This window comes from Schistocerca piceifrons, chromosome 1 (assembly GCF_021461385.2).
Source record: "Schistocerca piceifrons isolate TAMUIC-IGC-003096 chromosome 1, iqSchPice1.1, whole genome shotgun sequence".
NCBI classification, from domain to species: Eukaryota; Metazoa; Arthropoda; class Insecta; order Orthoptera; family Acrididae; genus Schistocerca; species Schistocerca piceifrons.
This window is the reverse complement of record NC_060138.1, coordinates 342,148,263-342,174,126: the sequence shown is the minus strand read 5'-3', so window position 1 is coordinate 342,174,126 and position 25,864 is coordinate 342,148,263. Positions and strand designations below refer to the sequence as shown.

Sequence of the window (25,864 nt, the reverse complement as noted above, 5' to 3'; positions counted from 1 at the left end):
TTTTCCTGCAACTCCAAGTCCTCCGTTCCACCTGCCAGTTTTCGTCAACAATTCCGGGCTCTTCTTGCCTCGTTTCATGATGCAGATGTAGTCTACACTGATGGTTCTGTGGTCGATGGACGCACTTGGTTTGCTTTCATCCACAGCGACTATGTTGAGCAGCATTCCCTGCCTTGTGGGAGCAGTGTTTTCACTGCGGAGCTGGTTGCTCTTTATCGTGCACTCTCTCACCTTTCCTCCTGCCCTGGGGAGTCATTTGTCATATGCAGTGATTCCCTGAGTGGATTGCAAGCATTCAACCAGTGTTTTTCTCGGGACCCTTTGGTGCACGGTATTCAAGATGCTATTTTTGCTCTCGCCGAGTGTGGTTGTTCAGCGGCGTTTGTGTGGACCCCGGGCCACATCGGCATTCCAGGAAACAAACGTGTCGATCGATTGGCCAAGCAGGGAGCTTGGTCTCGTGGAAAGAGAGCTCCGGTCAGCCCTACATCGCAAGGTCCACGATGTCTGGAGCTTTGAATGGTCTGCCTTGAACACGCCAAATAAGCTCCGCATGGTAAAGTCGTCCACAGCCGTATGGAAGTCATCCTTGAGGGGCACGCATAGGGACTCAGTTGTTCTCTGCTGTCTCCAAATTGGCAAAATGAAACAGTGAATGGTCCAAGGAAAATAACTGCAATATAGAATAAGCTGAAATAGTGATGGCGTCGTGGTTAAGGGGTCATGGTGTACTACCAAGCAGGTGACTTGTGATCAAATCCCCCGGGTGCCACATTTTTTCCCCGCTATTCACTGTATTTAAATTTGTGTCTGTATCATGGTGCAATGCCTGTTTCAAAAGCGAGGTGTAAGGAAGGGGCATGTAATGACAGTTAATTATGCACAACTACTGTATTAGCAGCTGAAAGGAAGTGGCTTCCACATGGGAACTGCAAACGTTTGATGACAAGGCGACAAGTCAACCAAACCTTCCACCGAAAACACATCTGGTGCATCATACATGGCATTAGTGACAGTACGTGTGTCATATGATAGGAATCTCTTACCAACACAACTAATTTGTACGCCTGGTAAGTGAGTGAGATATGCCTCCTTGCGCGATTTAGGTGTTCGTGCGAATGTGAATGTGTTCACTCCCAAGGATATGATGAAAACATGATAGTTTGTCACATAAGCTGAAAAAAATGAATTTGACCATTTCATAATCAAACAGTTGCTCTGTACTCTGTTAAAACATATGTTTTTAACGTTTCTGAACTTGCATTCCGTTTTGGAAGTTTTGACTCTTGAATTCCTTTGTCATAACATAGTGCACACCTGTTTATTTGTTGTTTTTCATTTCTGTTAGACGTCTGTGTGGTATCTTGCCTGCTATCACTATTCATCACATTTACTTGTGACAGTAACATATTCTTAACACGTGACTCATATTCTGTAACCAATGTATAGTATAACAACTGCCAAGACTACGGAAAGAGAACAAAAGTTTCAATGAGCGGACGTACAGTTCTTAATGTTGTGAAAAAAATAAAAACAAATGGAATGAAAGTAGTTTTGAACACGATTCATCCACTTCACAGTAAAACACCGTGACTTAACTGCGACGCCACACCTCTGAGTGTGTGCTTAATATTGCACTTGTTAAGTTCGAACCATTCACTGTTTTTTACAGTTCAATACACCTTCTTCCTGTTTTCACGCTGGATCTGTGTTCAGTTTTTGACGGGCTATCCTTTAGGCCATATCACCACTAAATCTGAAGGGGATACAATGAGGAGTTTCCCTTGTGAGAATCGTAAGGGCCTAAGGCATGTCACAGTCTATTGTGAGCTTGTAGGATTTACTCATGCTTCTGAAGTCTGTTGATCTTATAGTGAATCAGGTTTATGTTTCCTGTGGGCCTACATAGCATATATGAAAAGTCATGAAAAGTTGTATCACTAGTTTCTCTGATATTCACTTAAATGTGGGATTTATGGCGATGTGCTTTAGGCTCTTATGCATCTCAGCACATCATTTGTATTCTCACCAAGTGACCATGTTGGTAGACATTACTGTTTGAGTTCAATCATTTCCACCAACGGCATTTTGTGTTTGTAGTTGGTTGTTCACTGTGCAAAAATCAGCTTTTGTGTGCAGTGTAAAACTGAACTATGTTGAATTTATTTGAAATGCTAACAGAAAAGTAAAGCTATGAGGTCGGGTCATGAGTCGTGCTTGGGTAGCTCAGTCAATAGAATGTTTGCCTGTGAAAGGCAAAGGTCCCGATTTCAAGTCTCAGTCCGGCACACAGCGTTAATATGCCAGAAAGTTGCATATCAGTGCACACTCCACTGCCAGGTGAAAATCTCAATCCGGGAACAGAAAAGTAAATTACCAGGAAAAGTTAACTGCAAAGGAACTAGGGTCTCTGAGAACAGATCCTTTGATTGAGAGAGTGACGAACTCAAATAAGCATGACTACAAGCAAACATTTAACAAGGAAGTTTACAGTTGTGTGAGTGCAGCATAAGAATATCTGATTTTTCAGCCCAAAAGTAAATTCATGAACTAATACATGTCTTAGGAATCTTGTACATTTGTCTGAAAAAAATGGAAAAATGCGAAAACTCTCACTTACCCAAAAATGTGAAATGGAGAGTTGCCCTAAATTGTACTTAATTATGTACAAACAATAAAATTCCACAAAAACAATTCTTTCTTTTGTCAGGTAAGCTATGCATATTATTATTATTATTATTTTCATTTCTTTTTCAGACGTTATGTCTGATTAAAAATGGAAAGTGACGTGGATCTTGATCAAGCGTGACTTCCTTTTAACTGTACGGTATATGTTACATTGCATGTAGGAACTTCCGGGTAATTGGACAAGTATCAATAATTACAGATTTCTGTAGTTGTATATATAAGTTTGGATGTAGCTGTATTGCGTTGATGTACTTGTGGATATTGTGTGGTATGACTCCTGTAGTTGATAGTATAATCGGTATAATGTCAACTTTATCCTGATGCAATTATTATTATTGTTATTATTATTATTATTACTATGGTTATTACTACTATTATTTACATTAATGTTGTTGTTATTGGCAGTGAGTGTAGTTGTATAAATTTCTTGATATGCATAACTGTTATACAGCAGATGCTGTTAATTTCACTTTTTTTCTGAATCTAAAAATTTATGATCACCCAGAACGTATATTCACGAGCCATCACTGCATACACTGTAATTACATTACAGTGTGAATGCTAAAGAGCTCTAAAGACGTGTTTAAAAAATTGTTGCCAAATAATTATTTGTAGAAGATTGTGCCAGCTCCTGAAGCTCCTGAAATGCCAGGGTTCCTTTTAGAAGACATCATTTTGAAGCATAGAGTGCTATGTGACAGTCTCTGTTCATGAAATATTTTCCATTTGAAACTAGTGTCATAGGTAATTTCACATTGCAATATCACCCGTAGGGTGAGAACTGCTTATCATCCGCAGACAAATGGTCTCACAGGACCCTTTAATAAGACATTGTAAGATATGCTCTCAATGCATGTCGATGTCAGAGAGATTGTGATACAATACTGCCTGTTGCGACATTTGCATACAGCAAAACTGTGAAATAAGACACTTACTGCTCCATGGTCACAAGCCTGAAACTACAATGGATATACTTTTCTCATTTTAACTCAGGATGACTACATGAAACATCTCATCACCATAACCATAGAAGCAAGACAACTGACTCGCATGTGGACGTTCAGGAGATTGATATGTATTTTTACGTCTGTGTGGAAAGTGAGACTGTCGGAAAAGTTATTGAAGTGCCGATTTGGGCTTTATTGTATCCATTGTCGCTTGTTGGATGTAACATATGAAGTGTAGGATTCTGACCCTTCAAGCAGACAGGGCAGAGATGTCATCCATGTCCTCCTTAAGAAGGTGTACTACGGTCCTGATGGGGGCTTCTCATTTGAGGAAACTGAAGACTTGCTACCTCCAACGCTCATCATAGTGAAGAGCATGTGACAACTTGGACAGAGTGTAAGGATCTGCTAGGTGCTGCCATAAGGCTGACCATTGACAAGATCTGGATCCAGGATGCTGTATTAAGCTTCAGTGGAAACTTCTGAAATAGTGGGTCACTGTTTCTCCAGGAGAGGAAGCAATGCTGTGAGCTGTAGTGCATGCAGTGTGGCATAGCAGTTAGCATCACTGGCAGGCATGCTGTGAGTATCCAATTTAAATCTAAGCACTAGCAGTTATTTTTTATTTAGTATTTGACATTTCTGGAAGTTTCTCAAAATTTCTTGTGTTTTTAATGTTTCTATGTTGTGGAATATTTGATATTTGTATAAATAGCAGCACTCTGTGTCCAGGAGTTCAGTTCTCTTGTGGATTTATGTCGGTGTTCTTAATAAACATACTTTCAGTGCTAAGTTTTGTACTTCAGCGATGACCCTACATGTGGGTTTGGACTTGTTGATAATGGTGTGACAATCTCATGGTTAAAAGAGGAGCTAACCTGGATGCAAATTTTGTATGAATCTGATAGTCATTCCATCAGTCACTGATGCTTTGTTCTTTTTTAGTGATTTCAGCTGTTTCTCAGTACCACTAAGGTTAATGTCTATGTTATTCGTCACCCTTGTAATGGTGCAAGAATTAAAATGCCGCAGTACTCCTGGATTTTCCTTTGTGAGGAAATGTGAAATGAACATTCAGCATTTCTGCTTTTGTTTGAATCTTTAATTTCAATTCCTGTGCCATTCATAAGTGTGATGTTACTAACTTAGATGCCACTGACACCCTGTACACATGGCCAGAATGCCTTTGGGGATTGTTAGACGTTTCAATAAGTTCTGGTTCGAAAGTTAATGAAGTATTCAAGTATTGCCCTTTTGATGACCAAATGCACTTAATTTGGCATCTTAATCTGTTGTCCAGTGCTACAGTTAACACTATTGTGCAGCAGTTGCTATTTCTTTAGAAGCTTCTTTGTGAGCCTCTGTGTCGTGGATCATTCCCATCATGACCTTGTTCTGCTAGGTACATGTCTATCCAGTGCTTGATCAGCTATTTTTCTATCTTCAGCCACAGTTGCTCTACATTCTCCTATCCAGAGTTAAATGTTTCAAATTCTTCATAGGGAACAACATTACTGCCTTCTTATTTAATTTACTGATCATGTAGGCCTAAATAGTACTGCTTATTTTAGTTGCCCATTGTACTTCAGTAATTACTGCTGCAATTGCTTCATTGTCGTGTCTGTTTGTTGCCTCTTGATCAAAGATTTGTCAATTGTTATTGGGCTTCCAAGCTATTCATCTGGATGCCAAAGAATGTGTTCATTGATTGTTATTGCATTTACTGAAAATCTCTCACCGAGTGCAATGACCCAAGTGACTGGAAGAAACGCAGGTGACTCCTCTATATAAAAAGACTAAAAGAATCTTTCCACAAAATTACAGATCATTATGCTTAACACTGATTTGCTGCAGAATTCTTGACTGCATTATGAGTTCATTTACAATAAATTTATGTGAGGCAGAAAAGCTTCTGTCCACAAATCAGCACTTACTTAGAAAGCATCATTGGTGAAAAACTCAGCTTGCCCATTTCTCACGCAATATCCTGCAAACCATAGGTGAAGAGCAACAGGCAAATTCCGTACTCCTTGGTTTCCTAAAAGTATTTGATGGCATGGTCCACTGCAGACTGTTAAGAAAGGTCAAGCATATGAAATTGGTTCCCAGGTATGTGAGTGGCTCCAAAGACTTCTCACGTAATAGAACCCAGTACAGTGTTCTGGACAGTGTGTATTCATCACAGACGAGGGTATCATTAGTAGTATCCCAAGGAAGCATGATAGCGTCTCTCTTGTTCTCTATGTACGTAAATTATCTGACTGATAGAACAAGCAGCAATCTGTGGTTGTCTTCTGATGACACTGTACTGTACAGGAAAGTGTCATCATTGTGTGATTGTGGGAGGATAAAGGATGACTTGGAAAAAAATTATATTTGATGTGACAAATGACAGCTTCCTTTAAATGCAGAAATATTTAAGTTAATGCAGATGCGTAGGAAAAATAATGTAATATTCAAATGCAGTATTAGTAGTGTGCTGCTTGACAGTGTCATGGTGATTAAATATTTAGCTGTAACATTGCAAACCAATGTGATATGGAACAAGCACTTAAGGTCTTTAGTAGGGAAGGCACATGGTAGACTTCAGTTTATTGGGGGAATTTTAGGAAAGTGTAGCTCATCTATGAACAAGATCATGTATAGAACACTAGTGTGACCCATCCTTGAGTACTGTGCAAGTAGCTATTTTGACATTAGAGTCCATGACGAGGGTTGCTGACACGATCAACAATGACATTGGATTGAAGAGGAGAGGCTCTGGTGATAAAGACTTGGCGGCTGCCGCTTCTGCTGACAGCGATGCTTGCTCAGCTCAGTGGGAGGCACAACCACCTGCTGCAGGAAGCAAACCTGCCATTAGTGCTGTTGAAGTCCTGACTGTCGGGATAGGCAGGCTGGCTTGCACGATCCATGTGGTGGTCAGAGCTGATGGAAAACAAGACTTTGGCCTACATCTCAACAGGAGGCTCTGTGTCCATCCTGTGATGCAACTGGTTGGCGTGCCACGAGTTGATCTTCAGTGCAAATCATGAAGACAGGCTGATTGCGTCGTCTGTGGACAACAGCCAGAATCCAATGAGGGCACCATCCAAAAGTCCTGGTCCACCTGGCACCATTGGGGTACGTTTGCCCAGCAACAAGAGGTTGAGAAGTGTCCATGACTGATAGCCATGCAGGAGCTGAGTGGGACTTTTGACTCCAACCCTTTAAAAAAACCTTGGCCAGAAAGTCTTTTACATACTTTTGCATCTGTGTCTTAAATGTTCAGACAAGGCATCCTACCTGGCCATTTGACTGTCGATGGAAGGGAGGCATCGTGAAATGGTGAATGCCATTGTGTGTACAAAAGTTCTTGAAAGATTGAAGCACAAACTGAGGTCCATTGCCCAAACCCAGATGCAAGGCAAGCCTTCTATGGAAAATATCTTTGCTAGGGCTTTTACAATCGTGTATGCTGTCATAGATGGACGACATAAAGAAAAACAGAACAAGGCATAAATTGCCAATAACCAGAAAGTGTCTAAAAAGGACCAGCTATATTAGTGTAGACTCTTTCCCAAGACTGTGTTGGAGCAGGGCATGGTGAAAAAGACAGTGCACAATGTCACCTGGTAACCAGGGTGCTTCTGGCAGTATGTGACAAGTTGTTCCATCTCATGATTGATACCCACCCAAAACACATGGTGGTATGCCAACTGTTTTGCGCAGGAGATCCCCCAGTGAGCCTAACGTAATAAGCAGAGGACTTCCTGCCGCAGAGCTACTGGAAACATGACCCTTCTGTTGTCAGGAGGATAACACCATTCAAGACGGAGAGGTGATAGTGTGATGCATAATAATTCTGAAGTGAAGTGGGCCAGATGCCCGGCCTGGAGGACTGTCGGGCATCCCATGTTGTATCACATGTACAACCTGTTGAAGCATGGATCCACTACCATAGCATAGGCAACATGGGAAGTGCTGATGGGGAAGTTATCTGCCGTATGTCTTGCCTCTGTATCCAGGTGAGAACAGAGCAGTTTCTCCTGAATGAATAAGGAGTCACGGCCTGTGTGGAGCTGGGACAAACCATCTGCGTATGCGACGAGGGACAAAATTGGATCTCGTAGTTGTACCAGGACAAGAACAGAGACCAGTGCAGAAAACAATGAGTGGCTAAGTGTAGTGAGAATGCCAACTGACTAAACAGGGAAACAAAGAGCTTATGGCTGGTAAGTAAAAGAAATTTTGTGCCATACAAGAACACTTGAAATTCATTTACGTCAGAGACAGTAGCAAGAGCTTCTTTTTCCACCTGACAATAATATTGCTGAGCCGAGTTGAGTGTTTTGATGGAGTGGCTGAAGGCTGTTCGGAGCCATCTGAATGGTAATGGGCCAGGACTGACCCCACCTCATACTCGGACACATCCATGGCGAGAACTAGATGCTTGCCAGATTGAAATGTTGCAAGATTGTTACACACAACGCGTTGCAGACACTGTCCTTAAGCTGCACAAAAGCATGCTTACAAACTGCAGACCAAACAAAATGAGCACATTTCCGCAGCAACAGATGCAAGGGGTGGACAAGAGTAGCTGCTCTGGAAATAAACTTATGACAGTAAGCAACTTTGTTGAGGAATGTGTGAAGTTCTTTTAGATCAGATGGGTGTGGCAAACTCATAATGGCAGCAATATTTTGTTCCATGGGGTGCACGCCCTGCCACAAAATTCCATGAACCAAATAAACAATGAAAGACTGGAAAAAGTGAGACTTTTTGAGATTACATTTGAGGCATGTGGCCCGGAGAACAGAAAATAAAGAACGGAGGTTATATAGGTGATCCTCCAATGTTAGATCCTCAACCTGAAGGGCAAGCTGATACACCTTCTTATCTGAGGCTGAACAAATGATCACAACTCTGATAATGATTTTTGCATAAGACTCATATGTAGCCTTGATGACTCAACATTTATGACAAAGGCCGTGAAGCTTGGTCACCCAAGAGCAATAAGATTGCTGCAGCTGTTTGCAACATTGGTAGAATTGATTACGCAAGGTGACCACATGTGTACACGTGTGGTGATTGGCAGACAAAAAACTACATATATTATCAAATTTTAAGTGAGGTTGGTTCTTGCAAAGGGGCTAACTGGCACAGTAAGTGATATGCACAAGGGGGAGGGGGGTCCTGCACAAGAAAAGAGCTTCACAGACATCCTTGTTGACCGCTCGGAATGCCAAGAAACATTGACGATGCCTCTTCTTGTAACTTGTAAGTATCCCAATCTTCTGTGGTTTCATCACGCTTAGGTGGGTGACCTGGGGAGAGGGGGGGGGGGGGGGGTAATGGCAGCAGGTGAACAACTGGCAGTGGAGCCTGGATCAACGTAACCATCAACCATTCCAACACAGCCATATGTGCCTGCTGTTGCTGCATTGAAGAACTGAATGGAAGGAAGCATGTGAAAATTCTTCCCAACATCGTTGCTACTTGTATTTTAACTAAGAACACAAGAAAACACACAACCATAAAAGATGTTCACATTAATTGGGTCATGGAGTGGCATCAACAAGAATAGAGTAACAACAACAACAACAACTCAGTAAAGGTAGTTACATGCCTCGAATACATTGACAGATGTATTCTTTTAAAGGCCCTGTCCCAGTCAGGTGTCACTGATGTGGCGCTGCACGCCCACGGCAAACCAGATGATAACGGTCAGTGACTGGGCTGTCCCTGGTGGCCATCTTGGGTAATTGTGGGTGCACCATTTGAATGTCGGCACACACTACACCTGCCTTAATGACCCACCTTACGTATGCTGTGGGCAGTAGTTGTTGTAACAGTGAGTTTACTACGATCTTGAAGTTGGAGAATGTTGCTATTAACATTTTTACATACTGTTTGATTAGTTATGTTGTTAAATCATTCCTTTAACAAACCTTTTAATTAAAATGACTACTCCTTGCATTTAAATGAATTAAAATTACAATTAAATTGTTTATGTTGATGATAAATAACCTTAACTGTTTATTTTTAATAAATAGCCATAAAACATTTTTGTTTTTGCAGGGTGCCTGTACCCTCAGTGAATTAGAATAGAAAAGAGCAATATTGTCGCAGAAGAAGCTGAGTAGCACAGTCACTGTGGTGTAGTGGTTATGATACTAGACTGTGGCATGAAGGGTCGTGAGTTCAAAACTCACCTGAACTGTAAAATTTTAATTTCTATATTCGGTTCGAGTACATTCTAGAAGGATCCACAAATATCAAGAATTGTTCGTCATTCATCTAATTACACCTTCTTCAACGTGACATTAGGCCATCAGGCCATGGCAGAGCTGCCATTTATGTGGTGAGAAACCCGAGTTCAAGCCATATTCAACATATCACAATCTATTGGAGACAGAAGAAGAAGAGGACGTTACAATGACAGCAACTGTGTGCCACCACATGTGGCATCCTTCTGGGTTCTCTGGTGACGAGGGCCAAGATCCAAACAAGCAGCTGAAGGGATATGAGCATGTAGCCAAATTTAACAAATGGGATGACACCTTGTGTTTGGCTAACGTATTTTTCTACTTGGAGGGCACTGCCAAGCAATGGTATGAGAACAACGATGAGAACTTCACAAGCTGCAAAGTATTCCAAGTGGAACTGTGCAAGTATTTTGGCAACACACAATGACAGAAGTGCAAGGCTGAAGATAAATTAAAGTGCAGGGCACAGCGTACAGGAGAAACTACATCATCCTACATTCAAGACGTCTTGGAGCTGTGTAAAATAGTGGGTTCTAGAATGGAGGAGGAAGATAAGGTTGCACATCTCACGAATGGTGTTGCTGAGAACATGTATCAAGCCCTATTCCTGAAGGTGGTTTCGACAGCAGATGAGTTCATAAAATAGTGCCAGTATATCAAGACAATGCATCAAAAAAGAATTACATGCAAGAAGTTTGAACGGCGTCCAAACATCAAATCGATGTCTGTGATGGAGGAGGGAACTGATTAAACAAGTGTTCTTCGCCGGATAGTGAGAGAGGAAGTTCAGAAGGCACTTGGATTGCACAGCGAACAAAAAACAGAGACGCTTCAAGAGGTCATAAGGGAGGAAGTGAAACAGACATTGAACCCAATCTCTCGTCCTTCATTTCCCTTTAAAACGGTGAAAAAGTCGAGACCCAGGTAAAGTTATGTTCCTACAATACCGTATGAGGAACCTGTTTGGGCACCAAGGAAGACTTACATCTGGAGGACCCAGGATAACCAACCAGTATGTTTCCACTGCAGATGACTGGGACATGTGGTGCGCTGTTGTCGAGAAAGGCAGCGGATATTTGATGACGCCCGAGCCAGCAGACAGCAGACCGATCTTGGCCGACACCAACTCCAGGATGACGCAGATGAACAAGAGGATGTGGGTACAGGACGAAATAGGTCACCATCACCGCAAGCTAGCCGCTGGAGAGGATGCTCTCCAACACTCCAATCAAGGTTTCCATTGCCGTTTAGAAGCTGCAGCCAATCACCTAGCCACCGCAACCTGGAAAACTAAATGGTGCGACCTTCCTTGGAGGTGAGGCTGCCAAAGAGAAAAATCCTCTGCCGTCGATCACTAAAAAATGATACGAAACTACATCAATATCCTCATGGATGGCTGGCCAGCCCCAGCTCTTGTGGACTCTGGAGCATCATATTCAGTCATTTTGGAGAAGTACCTTGCCAGTTGCAGAAAACCGTATTCATTGTGAACAAAACATCTCTGCTGAAGGTGACTAATTGGAAATATGTAAAACCTACAGGAAGATGGGTCATTCGTGTGGGTATAAGTGGCCATACACAACCCTTAGAGTTCATTGTCTTACAAGAGTGTAGTCATGATATTATTATCGGATGGAACTTTTTGAAAGCTTCTCAGGCATAGATTGTGGTCACTTGAAGACTATGCTAGATGAGATGAGATACTGTGGACAGGAAGATGTGCATCCGAGTGTGTGAAGACTATGTGTTGTGGATGAAGTGATCATTCCTGCAGCCAGTGCTAGAAAGGTAACTGTCATGTGTCATGCCATGCATCAACCCATGGATCTTGTAGTGGAATGTAAGAGAAGCATACCACTGAAAAATAACTTGGTCATCCCAGCCTCTGTCGTCTCGTTTAAGAATGGGTTCAGTGAATTGGTGGATAGTTAACTGTCACTGAGAACCGCAGATCCTTCCAAAATGCATTTGTGTAGCAAACACCAAGCCATTAATTGCCAAAAAGCTGAGCATCATAGAAACCTCCCATACCGAGTTTGTGGGCAAAATTAGTGCTGCCACTACGAGACAAGATCTTCTAGCTCGACTTTCACCAGATTTCACTAAGGAACAACAGAAGAAGCTACTTGCCATTCTTCAAGAGTTCTCTGAATGCTTCAATCCACAGGTGATGAGCAAATTAGACGAATCGACGGTGAAGCACCGGATTAGCACTGGAGACCATCATCCTACCCAGAGAGCATACCGCATGTCAGCAACTGAATGTTGAGTAATTCGCGACAAGGTAGAGATAATGATGAAGAATGACATCATTCAGCCTTCGCAGAGCCCATGGTCGTCACCAGTGGTTCTCATCAGGAAGAAGGATGGCAGTTGACATTTTGTCTTGATTACAGGAAGCTTAATAAGATAACTAAAAAGGACATTTACCTCCTTCCACAAATTGACGATACACTAGATTGTCTGAAGGGGGCTAAGTTTTTCTCAACCATGGACAAGTACTCGGGATACTGGCAGATTGAAGTAGATGAGGCTGATCGTGATAAAACCGCGTTTCATCACCCCTGAGGGCCTGTATGAGTTTAAGGTAATGCTGTTTGGTTTGTGTAATGCACCAGCAACTTTTGAACGGATGATGCATAATCTTCTGAGGCACCTGAAATGGACGATGTGTCTTTGTTATTTAGGTGACATTATAGTGTTCGCAGAGAGAGTTGATGAACACATAAGAAGACTGAGGGCTGTTCTTAAGTGTCTCCAACAAGGCAGACTGAAACTTAATCCACCTTGTGTCAAATTAAGGTGTACAGCCAGACCCAGAAAAAGTGAGATCTGTAACGGAATTTCCTATTCCTAAAAGTATTAGAGATGTGAGAAGCTTCCTCGGATTATGTTCTTATTGCTGTCGTTTTATCAAAGATTGTTGTATCAAAGCCAGGCCACTCCAAGAGTTAAAAGCCAATGCTAAATTTATCTGAGATGGTGCTGAACAAGATTCTTTCAATGTTGTGTGAAAAGCTGTGACAACTGACCCTGTACTTTGTCTGTATGATGAGAGAGCACCTACAGAACTACATACAGATGCCAGTGGGTATGAGATCGATGCTGTTCTGGTGCAAATTTCGGATGGAAAAGAGAAAGTTATAGCCTATGCTTCTAGGACACCTACAAAAGCTGAGAGAAACTACTCAACTACAGAAAGAGAATGTCTAGCTGTGATCTAGGTCATGTGCAGATTTCGACAGTATCTCTATGGAAGACCATTCACAGTTTTTACAGACCATCATTCACTTTGCTGGTTGACAGGTCTTAAGGATCCAATAGGACGACTCGCCAGGTGGGCACTATGTCTTGTAGAGTATGACATTACCATAGTGTACAAAAGTGGAAGAAAACACCAAGATGCTGTCTCTCAAGAAATCCTGTGCAAGACTATGAAGACTTTGATGGAGATAGTGACTGTCTCGCTGCACTTCAGAATTTCTCTGCTGAGCAGGAGGAGGACATGTGTTTCAGTTTTCTTGCCTTAAATTGGTTAGAGGATGTGCAAGAAAAACTTTGATCCGTTTGGAAAGAGGTGGCTACCAGTGATTCCTAAACACCTGCACTTAGATGTTCTTCAGAAAGTCCGTGAGACACCTGAGGCCGGACATTTATGATTTATTAAGACATACGATAGGATCTGCAAGAGATTTTTCTGGCCAGGTTTATTTAGGCGTGCCCTTCACTATGTGTTGCACTGTCGAGAGTGCCAGAGGAGAAAGTCGGTTCCTCGGAAACCACCTGGCTGACTCATACCAATTCCACCAGCCGAAACGGCTTTCCAGCGTGTTGTGATTGACCTCCTCAGAAGATTTCCAACATCTGCTAGTGGCAATAGATGGATTATTGTTTGCACTGATTATCTGACATGCTATGCCATTACAAAAGCCGTGAAAATAGCCGAAGCATTCAAGGCAGCCAAATTCATAGTGGAAGACATTGTATTAAAACATGGTGCCCCAGGGTTGTTAATTACAGATCAAGGGAAAGTTTTTCAATCGAGTCTTGTGACAAAGATAAACCAGCAGTGCAACATTACTCATCACATGACGACTGCCTACCATCCGCAAAATAACGGGCTTACTGAACGCCTTAATAAGACTTTTGCCGACATACTATCACCGTTCGTCAATGTTGAGCAGTGCAACTGGGATGAGGTGCTACCTTTTGTGGTGTTTGCCTACACCACCGCCAAACAAGACACTACAGGATGTACGCCATTTTTCCTCGTGCATGGGCGTGAGGTGACTACAACGATGGACACTGTGTTTCTGTTACATCCTGATGACGTGGATGATGACTACATTGGCCAGTTTTTCAACCAGGGCTGAGGAAGCTCGGCAGTTAGCTGGACTTTGCATGCTGCAGGCTCAAGAAAACAATCGCCGAAGTATGACGCGAGCCACTGCCCTGTTGTCTACCAGCTTGGCAACCTCGTCTGGATCTTCACTCCTGTTCGGAAGGTTGGTCTCTCTGAGAAGCTCCTCAGGAGCTACTTTGGACCTTATAAGATTGTAAGACAGTTGTCTGATGTTACTTATGAAGTTGAAGATTTCGACCCCGACACAAGACGACGAAAGATCAGAGCTTCATTCCTTCGAATGAAGCCCTATAAGGATCCTGCAGTCCAGGATAAATTCGAAGCTCCAGCAACAAGCAACTGGAAAGGTGACAAAGAACGTAGTGGCAAAGGAAATTCTAAGATGATCACCGCCAGGGTGAACATCAGTCGTTGGGAGTTGGAGTATGCAGGACCAATGACTTGCTCCCGGACTAGGAGGACGTAACATCGAGACGCTGTTCTCTTAAGGAGGGAGCAGTGTCACAGAAGAAGCTGAGTAGCACAGTCATTGTGTTGTAGTGGTTATGATACTAGACTGTTGCATGGAGGGTCGTGAGCTCAAACCTCACCTGAACTGTAAAATTTTAATTTCTATATTCAGTTTGAGCACTCTTGGAGTATCCACAAATATCAAGAATCATTGTACTGAAATGTTCTGTAACTGTATATATACACTGTATGTGTTCTGGCCAGAGGCAGCTCTTGTACATGCAAGTGCTGAATAAACGTTTGTTAAGTGAAGTTAGTGTTCGTCATTCATCTAATTCACCTTCTTTTAAGTGACAGTATTTAATAACATTAGTAATTACAAAACTTGCAGAACAGCTACAGTATGTTATCTAAATTTGCTTCTGTTACACTGAAACAAGTTCACTATCCATACAAAGGTAGGGATTGACAGTCAAGAATAAAGTTCAGTAGATGTGCTTATGTGCAAATAGGTGACTTCACTGTGAGCTGAGTGGCAGACTGCACTGTACCTTGTTCTAGCATTATGCCATGTCTTAACAGATAGACCTCAAGCAACATGTTGGAGCAGTGATTCATCGTTGGTAGACCTCTGAGATGTTATTTGACCACAATTCAGGATCTTAAGACACCCTTCTACACTGTACTCCCTCCAAGCTTGTGGTGGCTCGCTGCAAGAGGAGAAAATGTCTAATCACATGTTTCTTATGGAATACCTGTGTAAAGCACATATTTGTTCCTCCAGCAGTAATTTGAAGACATTCTCTCCATCCCATTGTTTGTCAAGCAAATGGTATTTCCTGTTGGTTTTCCCAATGTATGCTGCTGATTTATAGTGAAAGAGTAACACAAGTTGAGGGAGAACTTGTTACCACCATTCACAGTAAATAAGCAACTCTGTGGCGAAGCAAGCTGGAATCCTTTCACTTCCCCTCTTGTTTTGCCATCTGTCTCCTTAAATTCATTTTTTCATTTTTGACTAATTACTATGAACATACGTGAGTATAATCTGCATTTCCATAAAAGAGAAATGTTGGCCCTCAGTTTTAAAGAATATACCACTAGATTTAATTTTGTGCTTAGTTTTATGTATGTAATTCATTTTCTAATTTATTTTGACTATTCCTAGTTAATATTTTTGTTACAGTGTGAAATCAGTAATTATTTTGTAACTTAAATTCTATTGTTGACATGTAAATAAATATAAATTCTGTACTAATTGCAAACATTTGGAGGAACAGCTGATGGTATTCTTAAAGAATGTATTTGACTCTGTTCAAAAACATGTTAGCAAAGCCAGCCCTTAATGAATTCCAAAGTAATTTTTAGTTTCGTCAAAAGTATTGTTTGCATAGGTATATATGTTAACTTCATCATTTAAACAAATAATGTGACTTAACCCTTGAAGTAGAAGAAACTGTTAAAATCACACAATTTTTCGATGTATTCAGTAAATTTAATGAGTCAAGTTTTAATTGTAATTTTTGTAAATTAAACATTGAACAATGTATAGTTTCAGTGCCTGTTATTGTGAGGATATATAAGGGCCCGACATTGGTCCCGAGACAGTCAGTTCACGGCAGAGTTTCAGACTCGGAACCCATATTGGTTAGATCAACAACAATGCATCAACTTAACTGTGAAATAAATGTTACACCAGTAGGCCATGTGTTAAAGCAATGACAGTGTCTATTCAGTTTATTTGAAAGACTGTGAAATATGTGGTTAGGTTTTTACTTCTCGTAGATGTTCAACAGTAAACTGTCATAGCAGTATGTGGATGTTTGCCTGCAACATATTAATGAGGCGTATCGAAAGTTAAACAATAGTGCACTGGCCATATAACTGTGTATTATTGAGGGGTTGTGAACAGTGAAAGTAAAGAACTGTGAAACGCAAATATGCACCTGTCGGCTACGTCATTTAAAGTGGTCAGTGTTGAACTTGCACCCCCATTTTTCAGCCAGTATAGCAACGTAGTACTTCGACACCGAGGACAATATATGAGGAAATAAAGCAGCCGAATGTAACAACTTCCTTCCATCTGAAGAAAAAAAAGGAGAGTGAAAGACATAAGTGCCTCCAAGATGTGCTGTTTCTGCAGAGCTCAGATATTGCTCTTTCTGAAGAGCTTAGATATTGCTCTTTGCTTACTTCAGAAAATATAATTCAGATCACACATTTTGTAGACAGCACTAAGTTATTTATTATTAAGGCTTTCATGCCATCTATTCCTGCTAACAGTGCTTTTTCCAGATATCTCACATGCAGTTTGTTAAAGTTATTGCAGAAATACTCTTATAGAAAGAACCCTTGTTCAAGCAAATCAAACATCTGACTGCTGGACAAGATATTTTACTCAGGACTTGTGTTCTTAGGTTCAGAGAATTGTCTTGTGAAACCATTTATGTTTTTCAGAGGTACCAGGTCCATATATTGTCCTTGTGTGTGGTATAGATCATATCATATGCCAGTAATGCATTATCATGCCAAGTTACAAGGAGCTAATGAGATATGATACAGGTAGCCAATAATACCATTAACTGTATGCTGTATTTATTCTAGAAAACACAAGCTGCTTGCATGGTGTAGAAGCCCTTCTATCACTTTCTTCATTTGTCTCTTTTTGATATTTTCGTTATTAATATTTATTGCAATTTTGCACTTACTTTTTATGTTGAAATAGTTATTAATGATTTCTTATAAAAACAAAATCTTAATCTGGTAACTTGCTGATGTGTAGATTTAGCTTAGGGTGGGATATAACAGTTTTCATAATGTGTAGGCTTTCACGACGGGTGTATTCATTAGTTAAAACTTCTGGGCTGAGAGGTCCTGGTCAATCAGTAAAACTACTACTTCCTGACATTTTGTTGCCAACTGCAGGCAACATCTTCAGAGCTCAGCCAACGACTGTCGTTGACTCAACGACTGTTGTTGACTCATCTCGGAAGATGACTCATCTCAGAAGATGTTGCCCAGTCGGCAGTGAAACGTCAGGAAGAAGAGGTTTTACTGATCGTCCATGGCCTCTCAGCCCAGAAGTTTTAACTAATGGAAAACAGTTTTATTTGACAAGATGAAATGATACATATATGACTTGTTCATATTTTTACTTCTGCTGCATTTCATTACATTTTTTATGATGATTGAAAGTATGTCATGTTATTCTTGCATTAATGGCTACTGATAATTCTGCTTTGTCAAGCTTGTTATCCATCGTCTCTCACAGCAATAGGTCTCATGAATCCCTCAGTGAGACCTCAAAACAGATTCAAAGTGTGGTTTTTTATTCTCTTCCACCTCCATCCCCCTCCCTGCCGCCTCTCATTCACTACCCTTCCTTTCCATAATAGTGTAGTTCAGATCCAACCAACTTTACAGAGGCTTACACATGACATGGAAAGAATAAAATGTAGCATAAAATCCTCAGCTATGGCCCAGAGGATGGACTGAATGCAGAGTTTCAACTACATCCATTATCCAACAGTGATGGGCCTTTAGTATCATGTAACAGCCTCTTTGGAGTTTAGAATGAATGAAGAGAAGCTAGCAGTAAGTTAAACCTTGGAGTCAGTCTGTTACACATGCTTGGGTAGGCAATTCGAAAAATGCTGCCTGTTGAAAGCATGCATCCAGATATGAGCTTGGTCTGCCACACTTTTAACAAGCAGTTAATGTTAATGGCAAGAATAAAGTTATTTCACTCTCATGAAAACCTGTAAAATAGGGAACGGCAACCATTCACCTGCAGCAGACTGATACCTGGTGCTCATAAACATGTAACAGAAAACAGTATTCGCACTAGCTTTCAAATCTTTCTCTTTTTCATGTAAAAATACATGCATTCACTCACACAACCACATGGTGATCCAAACGTACTAGCCCACAGTAGGAGTGTGACTGATTACTGAATTGCTTTATTGAGAACAGTTGCCTGTGTAGAAGGAAGAGGGGAAAGGGTAGCGAAAGACACACAAGGCAAGGAGACGATAGTGAGGTAGTGTAAGGCAGGTTTTTGGCAGATGACTCAGTGGCTGTACAAGATCAAAGGAGATTAGGGTATAGAATACATAAGAGAGACAGGAAGAGGAGGGGGTTAAGGGATGGGAGTAAAGGAGAGGAAGGGGGCGAGGGACTTAGAGACAGTGAGGGGAGATATAAAGGGAGAGTGGGGGAAGGAGAAGAGTGGGGAGAGGGATGAAGGGGGGGCGGTGAGAGAGAGAGAGAGAGAGAGAGAGAGAGAGAGAGAGAGAGAGAGAGAGAGTGAGTGTGAGTGGGGGAGGGGGAGGGGGCTGTGGTGGGAGAAGACAGTACATAATCTGGATGGGGAAGCAATGGTGTTGACAGGAGAGAAAAGGGAATGTGAGGCAGTGGAGAGGTTTCAGCCAGAGGGATTGCAAAAGCACGTGATATGCTGGAGAAAGAATTCCCACCTGTGTAGTTCAGAGAAACTTGTACTGGAAGGGGGTATCCAAATTACCTCTGCAGTGAACCATTATCATAGTTGTTAAAAAAGAAAAGTATATAAATGCAAATTTCCAAAAACACATTGCTTACAATATCTGATTATACCAAAATTGTTTTGACACTGTGCCTGATGAGACATTGTAGACCTGCAGGAAGTTCACATCGCTGTAAAATGAACCCACATAGTCAAGTGAAAGCAGATATCTTATATTTTAATCTATCAATAACTGATATTCATGACAATAATATTAAATATTGTTCAATCCAGTCTGATTATGGTTATTACTTTCTCAAGATGATGACTGTCTTGTGCTGTTATTTGAAACACATGAATAACCTGAGCATACACCATTTTTTAAATAGAACTTTAACTAGCTGTGTCACTTATTTAAGTATTTACTTTTGCAGCCAACCAAAGCACCTACGGCAGTTGCTACACCTGTGACAAGCAATTACGTATTTTACAAGGTAAAATATTTATGAATCTCTACAAACTAAAGAATTAGATTTCTAAGAACTTTCATAAGAAAGGGAAGAAGGAGGTAAGAAGGAAAGAATTTACTTGAGGGAGAAAATAATTTCTTTGTTTCATGTCGTAATACGTTGCAATCATTTCTCTTCCCTTTCCTAGTAGTTACAACAAGGAAAATGTGATGCATTCATTTTGGAAACTGGTGGTGAAAATACTGTGTATCCCATGTTTGACTGGACAAACTACAGTATTTAATAGTTATTTTATCAAACAAAGGATTATATTGATTATGTCTTACGAATTTTGTGCCATCCGCAGATATGTTTGGAATGTCAGTGTTGTTTCACCAAGACAACACAGCTAGTAATAATAGAATTACTATTGGCCAATTGTAGCTGTACAAGCAATTTTCAAGTGGGTTAGCAGGTACACAACCATAAATGTATATCATATGGCAGCTCTGATCATTTTTAAATGCACTCTGTGGGGGTTGGGGGATGTTGGTTGGGGGGGGGGGGGGGGGGGAGTGTGCGGTCATGGCTATGCAAGAAAAATCACGTTTTTGTTCCAAAGCGCCATATGACATGTATTTATTGGTGTTAATGACGATCTTATTTTTCAAATGTTGTATGACATACATTTGTGATTGTATTCCGGCTACAACACTTCAAAATGGGTCTGTAGCTGAAATTAGTAAATAGTATGATATAGATAAATATTATTGTGATTAACTGTACAGTCTTGGTGGATCATTGTTGTAATTCAAATGCATTCTGCCTTACACACTTTAATTTCTGGAAGGAACCTTCAGGTATTCAAAACTGCAAACAAAATTCTCTTATTCATATCAACTAGATAAATGTGCTTATATCAGCTTTATACCTGTGCTTACTTCAAAGTAATCTGACATTTTCTTTGTATTTAAGTAACTTAAACTAAAAGTTATGGTTTTCTAATCATAGCTACCTATCAGTCACAAAATACAGCATGTATATAGTTAAACTTTCACTCCATGAAACAGTGTAGACAAAAAACTATTTACTGTATTGATACCCAACTTCATAGGAGTGACGTTCAGACTGTGTGCTGCAGGATTTGCATTGTTAGTGTTAGTGTCAGTGTCAGTGTCATGACTTGCCAATAGGCACAGGTACTGGCACAGCAACATAGGGTTGAACAACAAACATCAGTGTGCATTACAGTTGCAGACAGTCAACATCTGTCTGGACAAGGTGAGCAGGGCTTTACTCATATAGCTGCTTTATCAGAACAACAGCAGTAGTGCTGCTGCTCTTTACAAGTATTGATGCATTAATGGAGATCAGCGGGGTCCCTATTTCTGCTCTGGGTTGAACGTGATACGAAAGTTCGATTTAATTGAGAATTTGGGACCTGCACCTGGGAGAGACTGATGGCCAATTGCAACCCAGATTGTCGAAGTTACTGTTTCCATGGCTGAGAATACTGGATGCAATGCGCAATCTTCAAGCACTGCACAAGCTTTGTCATGACAGTTGAAATGAAATGGTCGTATGGCATTTATTGTCTGGGATATCCCTTCAGGTTTTGGCTGCCGTATTGCAAGTCTTTGTAGTTGACGCCACTTCAGCGACTTGTGCGTCAATGATGATGTAAATGATTATGAAGGACATACAACACCCAGTCCCCTGTCAGGAATCGAACCCAGCCTCCCTTGCATGGTAGGTGAACCTTCCATGATACTCTATTGTGTCAGGAAGCAGTAGAGCAATCTCTCCTGTGGTCCCAGGCTATCATGGATACAGATGGTCGTCAGACTGAGTGATGTTTGTAACACAAACGTAAACATAGTATGCAGTTAACAAATGTTTCCCTCTCATGTGGAAATTAAAATGTGTTTATTTGAATGGTTTTTCATTATTTCCCTTCCAAACGTCCATACAAATGTTTCCACAAAGTTTCATTGTCTGATGGTTCATCTGTTTGTCATGGGGGCTCACTCAAGTAGCAATAGTTTAGCTGTAACAGTGCTGTATGTGCCCAGAAAAATCTAGTAATTATTTATCATTAGCAGGCTGCAACAATTGTGGGTCAGTGCCAACTCTGGTGGGTATTATTTAAACTTTGAAAATATGTGATTTATTCAGGTTTTTTGAGGAAAAATAATACACAAAAGAATAGTATAACAGCATGAATCACGCCTTTGGGAGTATAAATTGATGGGTACTTAAGATGAAAAAGTCACATTCATATATTATATAACAGTTAGGTCCAAGCAATAAATAATTGTCAGTTTTGGCTCATACAAATTAGTAAATTAACTTATTTTGCATACAGTCATTCGTTGATCTTCATATCATCAGTGGGACCATGGAATGGTTCAATTCAAAAGTAATCACCACACACATTAAGACATCTATCCTACTGGGAGATGAGATTATCAATTTAGTACAGGGAATTCCTTTTTTCTAGAACACATTTGGCTGCTGACAAATCCACAACAGCACCTATGCATGTACCTTTTCTGACTGAAACTGATGTCCAAGCAAGTGTCTCTTCAGGTCACCAAGGATGCGAAAATCATACTGTAAAAGATCCTAGCTGTATGGAGGATGTTGCAGTGTTTTCCACCTAAATCACTGAAACATAGCCTTCATCTGATTGGCAGTGTGGGGATGGCTGTTATTGTGCAAAAAGTTGATTCCATCCAACAGCCCAAGAACAAATGGCATAGCCAACATTGGAAACTTCCTACATCTCCCTGGCCAAAGAAATCCAAAGCTGTTCACTCAAATTTCGAGAATGTCATGATGACCTTCTTAGACTACAGGGACCCTCTGCTCACTGAGTTTCTCGAATGTATAGCCACAGTCGATGCGCAGTGCTGTGAATACACTTTGCAGAAATGGTGACATACCCTGAAGTCAGACTGTCCAAGAATGCTGTCAGACAGAATCATCTTGTTGCACAATAACGCCTGCCCTACACTGCCAATTGGATGAAGGCTACGCTACAGGGATTTGATTCAGAAACTACAACATTCTTCACCACATAATTTTCACATCGTTGGCGACCTGAAGAGAGATGTGCATGGACATTGGTTTCAGCTGGATGAGGAAGAGCAAGCACGAGTGCAGTTGTGGATCTGTCAGTGGTCGACCATGTTGTATGGCAGAGAAATTGATCGTCCCGTCTCCCATTGGGCTAAATATCTTAATGTATGTGTGGTTATTACTTTTGAATGGAACCATTCCATGGTCTTATTGTGACAGGTTTTCAGTTTTCATTTGACTGCCCCTTATAATACAGGATTTAGTACAGGGAATCCCTGTACTCAGCTTTGACATAATGCACTGACAACTAGACAGACACTGTTTCGACCACGACTGGCACTTGCAACATATTGAGGGTATTGCACAGGTGCTGTTCATGGTCAGATAAAATGATATAACCTGCAGGCTTTGTGTTTATTCAACTCAGTGCACCACTGGGGCATTTGCCTAGCGATAGGAGCTTTTAGGATGAGTCCGGTGACCAGTGTCCTTGTGGAGGCTGGAGTCCCTCCATTGCAGGTTAGGCGTGCACAACTTCTTGTCAGTTATACTGCACCTGTTTGTAGTTGTCCTGTGCATCCAAATGACTGTCTCATTTTCCCACCCATGGCATTTCATCTCCTGCATCGGCGGCAGGTCAGAGATTCCAATTGCAGTTCGTGTCCGATCCCTCCTTTCCGAACTGGAGTCCTTGCCTTTACCACCTATACTTGAGGTCCATTCACGTACACCTCCATGGTGTACACCTAGGCCGCGACTTTGCCTGGACCTTTCACATGGCTGTAAGGACTCAGTTAACCCGTCGGCTCTCCACTGCCACTTCCTCTCGATTCTTGACATGTACCGAGGCCACGAAGTGGTTTACACCGATGGCTTGATGGCTGATGCTCATGTCGGCTTTGCATATGTCCATGGAGGACATATTGAACAGCATTCCTTGCCCGATGGCTGCAGTGTTTTCTCTGCCAAGCTGGTGGCTATATCTCATGCTCTTGAGCACATCGGTTCATGCCCTGGGGAGTTGTTTCTTCTGTGTACAGACTCCTTGAGCAGCCTACAAGCTATCGACCAGTGCTACCCTTGTCGTCCTTTGGTAGCGACCATCCAGGGGTCCATCTATGCTCTGGAACGGTCCAGTCATTAAGTGGTGTTTGTCTGGACCCCAGGTCACGTCGGAATCCCAGGCAACGAACTTGCCAACAGGCTGGCCAAACAGGCTACACAGAAACTGCTTATGGAGATCAGCTTCTCTGCAACTGACCTGCGTTCAGTACTACACCGCAAGTTTTTGCAGCTTTGGGAGATGAAATGGCATAACCTCAGCATGTACAACAAACTGTGTGCCATTAAGGAGACTACGAATGTGTGGCAATCCTCCATGCAGGCCTCTCACAGGGACTCTGTGGTTCTCTGCCAGCTCTGCATTGGCAACACTTGTGTAACACACAGCTACCTCCTGCGCCATGATGACCCATTTCAGTGTTGGTGCAGCGCCTGGCTGACAGTGGCCCCATTTTATACAGGACGGTGGGTTTTATCGTTCTATATAAGTTTTAGCACATGCCCTTTGTGTTCTCCACTCTAATGCTTTTAGGGTGGATGTTTTAATGTGTCGCAGAGTGGGTGGCTCTTCCTTTTTATTCTCGTGGTTGGCCAGCCACAGTCATCTCCTGTATTGTTTTTCCCCCTTCTACCTGTTTGTTGGTTCTCTCTGTAGTTTCTTTTTGTTTTTTGTCCATAGTAGTGTTGGTTGTCCTTCTGTCATTCTTCTGGCTCTTCCTTTCTCCTGTTATTGTGCTGTACATCTCTTCTTTTCCTTGTGTAATTATTTTACCGTGAACAAGGAACCGATGACCTCGCAGTTTGATCCCCCCTCCCCTGCCCTCTTTTAAACCAGCCAACCAACATACCTGCAGGCCTGGCTAGCATCTGCATTTTTGTTTCACCATGCATTTTTCATGATGTTTCCATATTTTTGTCCAACCCACAAATTAAAACTTTAGAGGGATTTGCAGGGCACCTTATGATTAATGTCACTCTTGTCACCCTGTGATTTCTACTATTCATGATCTTCTTTATGATCGTAGTCATACTGCTTTCTCAGTTGTCTCTCTCTCGTGTCCTGTCCTAGGAGATACTGATATCCCAGTGAATGAATTGGCTGTCCATTTGGCTACAGAAGCAGTTATTCACCAAACATTCACTTTGATGATCCCAGGGGCAGATTTGTGGATGCAAATAGGACCTTTACTCACTTGGAGATAGAACAGCATTTTATGGGCTATTCTTCCCTCTAAGGAACACTTGCTCTATCAGTGAGTCTATGGTTTTTTGGCATTCCTCTTTCCATTCCTCCCTGAGTGAATCCACCATCCAAAGCTGCCTCAGCATTGGTCATACCAGATTAACTCATAGTTTTACCTTATGTAATGAACCATGCACTTCTGGCTCTCCATACCAAACATTAGCCTGTGGATTATTTGACTTTTAGTGTTGGTGGATGGCATATGGATAGTTGAACTCATTCTTTTTTTCCTCTGAGGAAGTGGTTTTTATTCTCAGATGTAATGTTTTAAACTGCTAATGAGCAAGGTTGTTTGAGTTGTGTTGCCTTGTACCACATTTTGGGTCCAGTGGGCCCTTGACCTTACCTCCTTTGCCAGTCACTGATCATCCCTGTTTCACCCATTTTCATTGCTATTTCTCATGATTATCCCTTATTTCTGCCACATCCAATTAAACTTTTTAGGAATAACACTACAGTAAAGGCTAGGCTTCTGGGATTCCATATTGCTGATAATAGGTGATTATGAATGAACTTTTGAATGAGTGGGTTCTGTCTCCATTTGTTACACTTTGTGTATAATGGTTCCGGGAGTGGGCATTTATGGATACCCCATGCTGCACACAGAGGTCCAGAGGACATTGACTGCACTCACTCACCTACTGAGCTGATTATTTCTCTCTCCTTTTTGAGGCCTATTGATGTTCATTATGTTTTTAGCTTCTTATTTTTAGTATTATGAGTATGCTAGCTATAACACATTACTTATTCTGTTACTGTCTTGACCTTGCATCAGGTGGGCAGGAGATCAGATGTGGGTGAAGTGTCTCTTGCAGCAGATGAGCCCTGAGGGAGTTGTCTTCTGCTCTCT

The 25,864-nt window shown here is 41.5% G+C and overlaps 1 protein-coding gene across 6 annotated transcripts in view; it reads left to right on the top strand.

The window, feature by feature from the left end:
* Positions 1 to 25,864, top strand: part of LOC124795512 (GATA zinc finger domain-containing protein 1) — a 63,244-nt gene that overhangs the window by 13,845 nt on the left and 23,535 nt on the right. For all 6 annotated transcript variants that reach the window (XR_007016713.1, XR_007016714.1, XR_007016718.1 and 3 more), the window contains exon 2: positions 19,614 to 19,673. Coding sequence is in view for 2 of the 6 variants with exons in the window: in XM_047259579.1 (XP_047115535.1) it covers positions 19,614 to 19,673 (60 nt within the window). In the remaining 4 variants the exon portion in view is untranslated. The remainder of the gene's footprint in view (positions 1 to 19,613; positions 19,674 to 25,864) is intronic.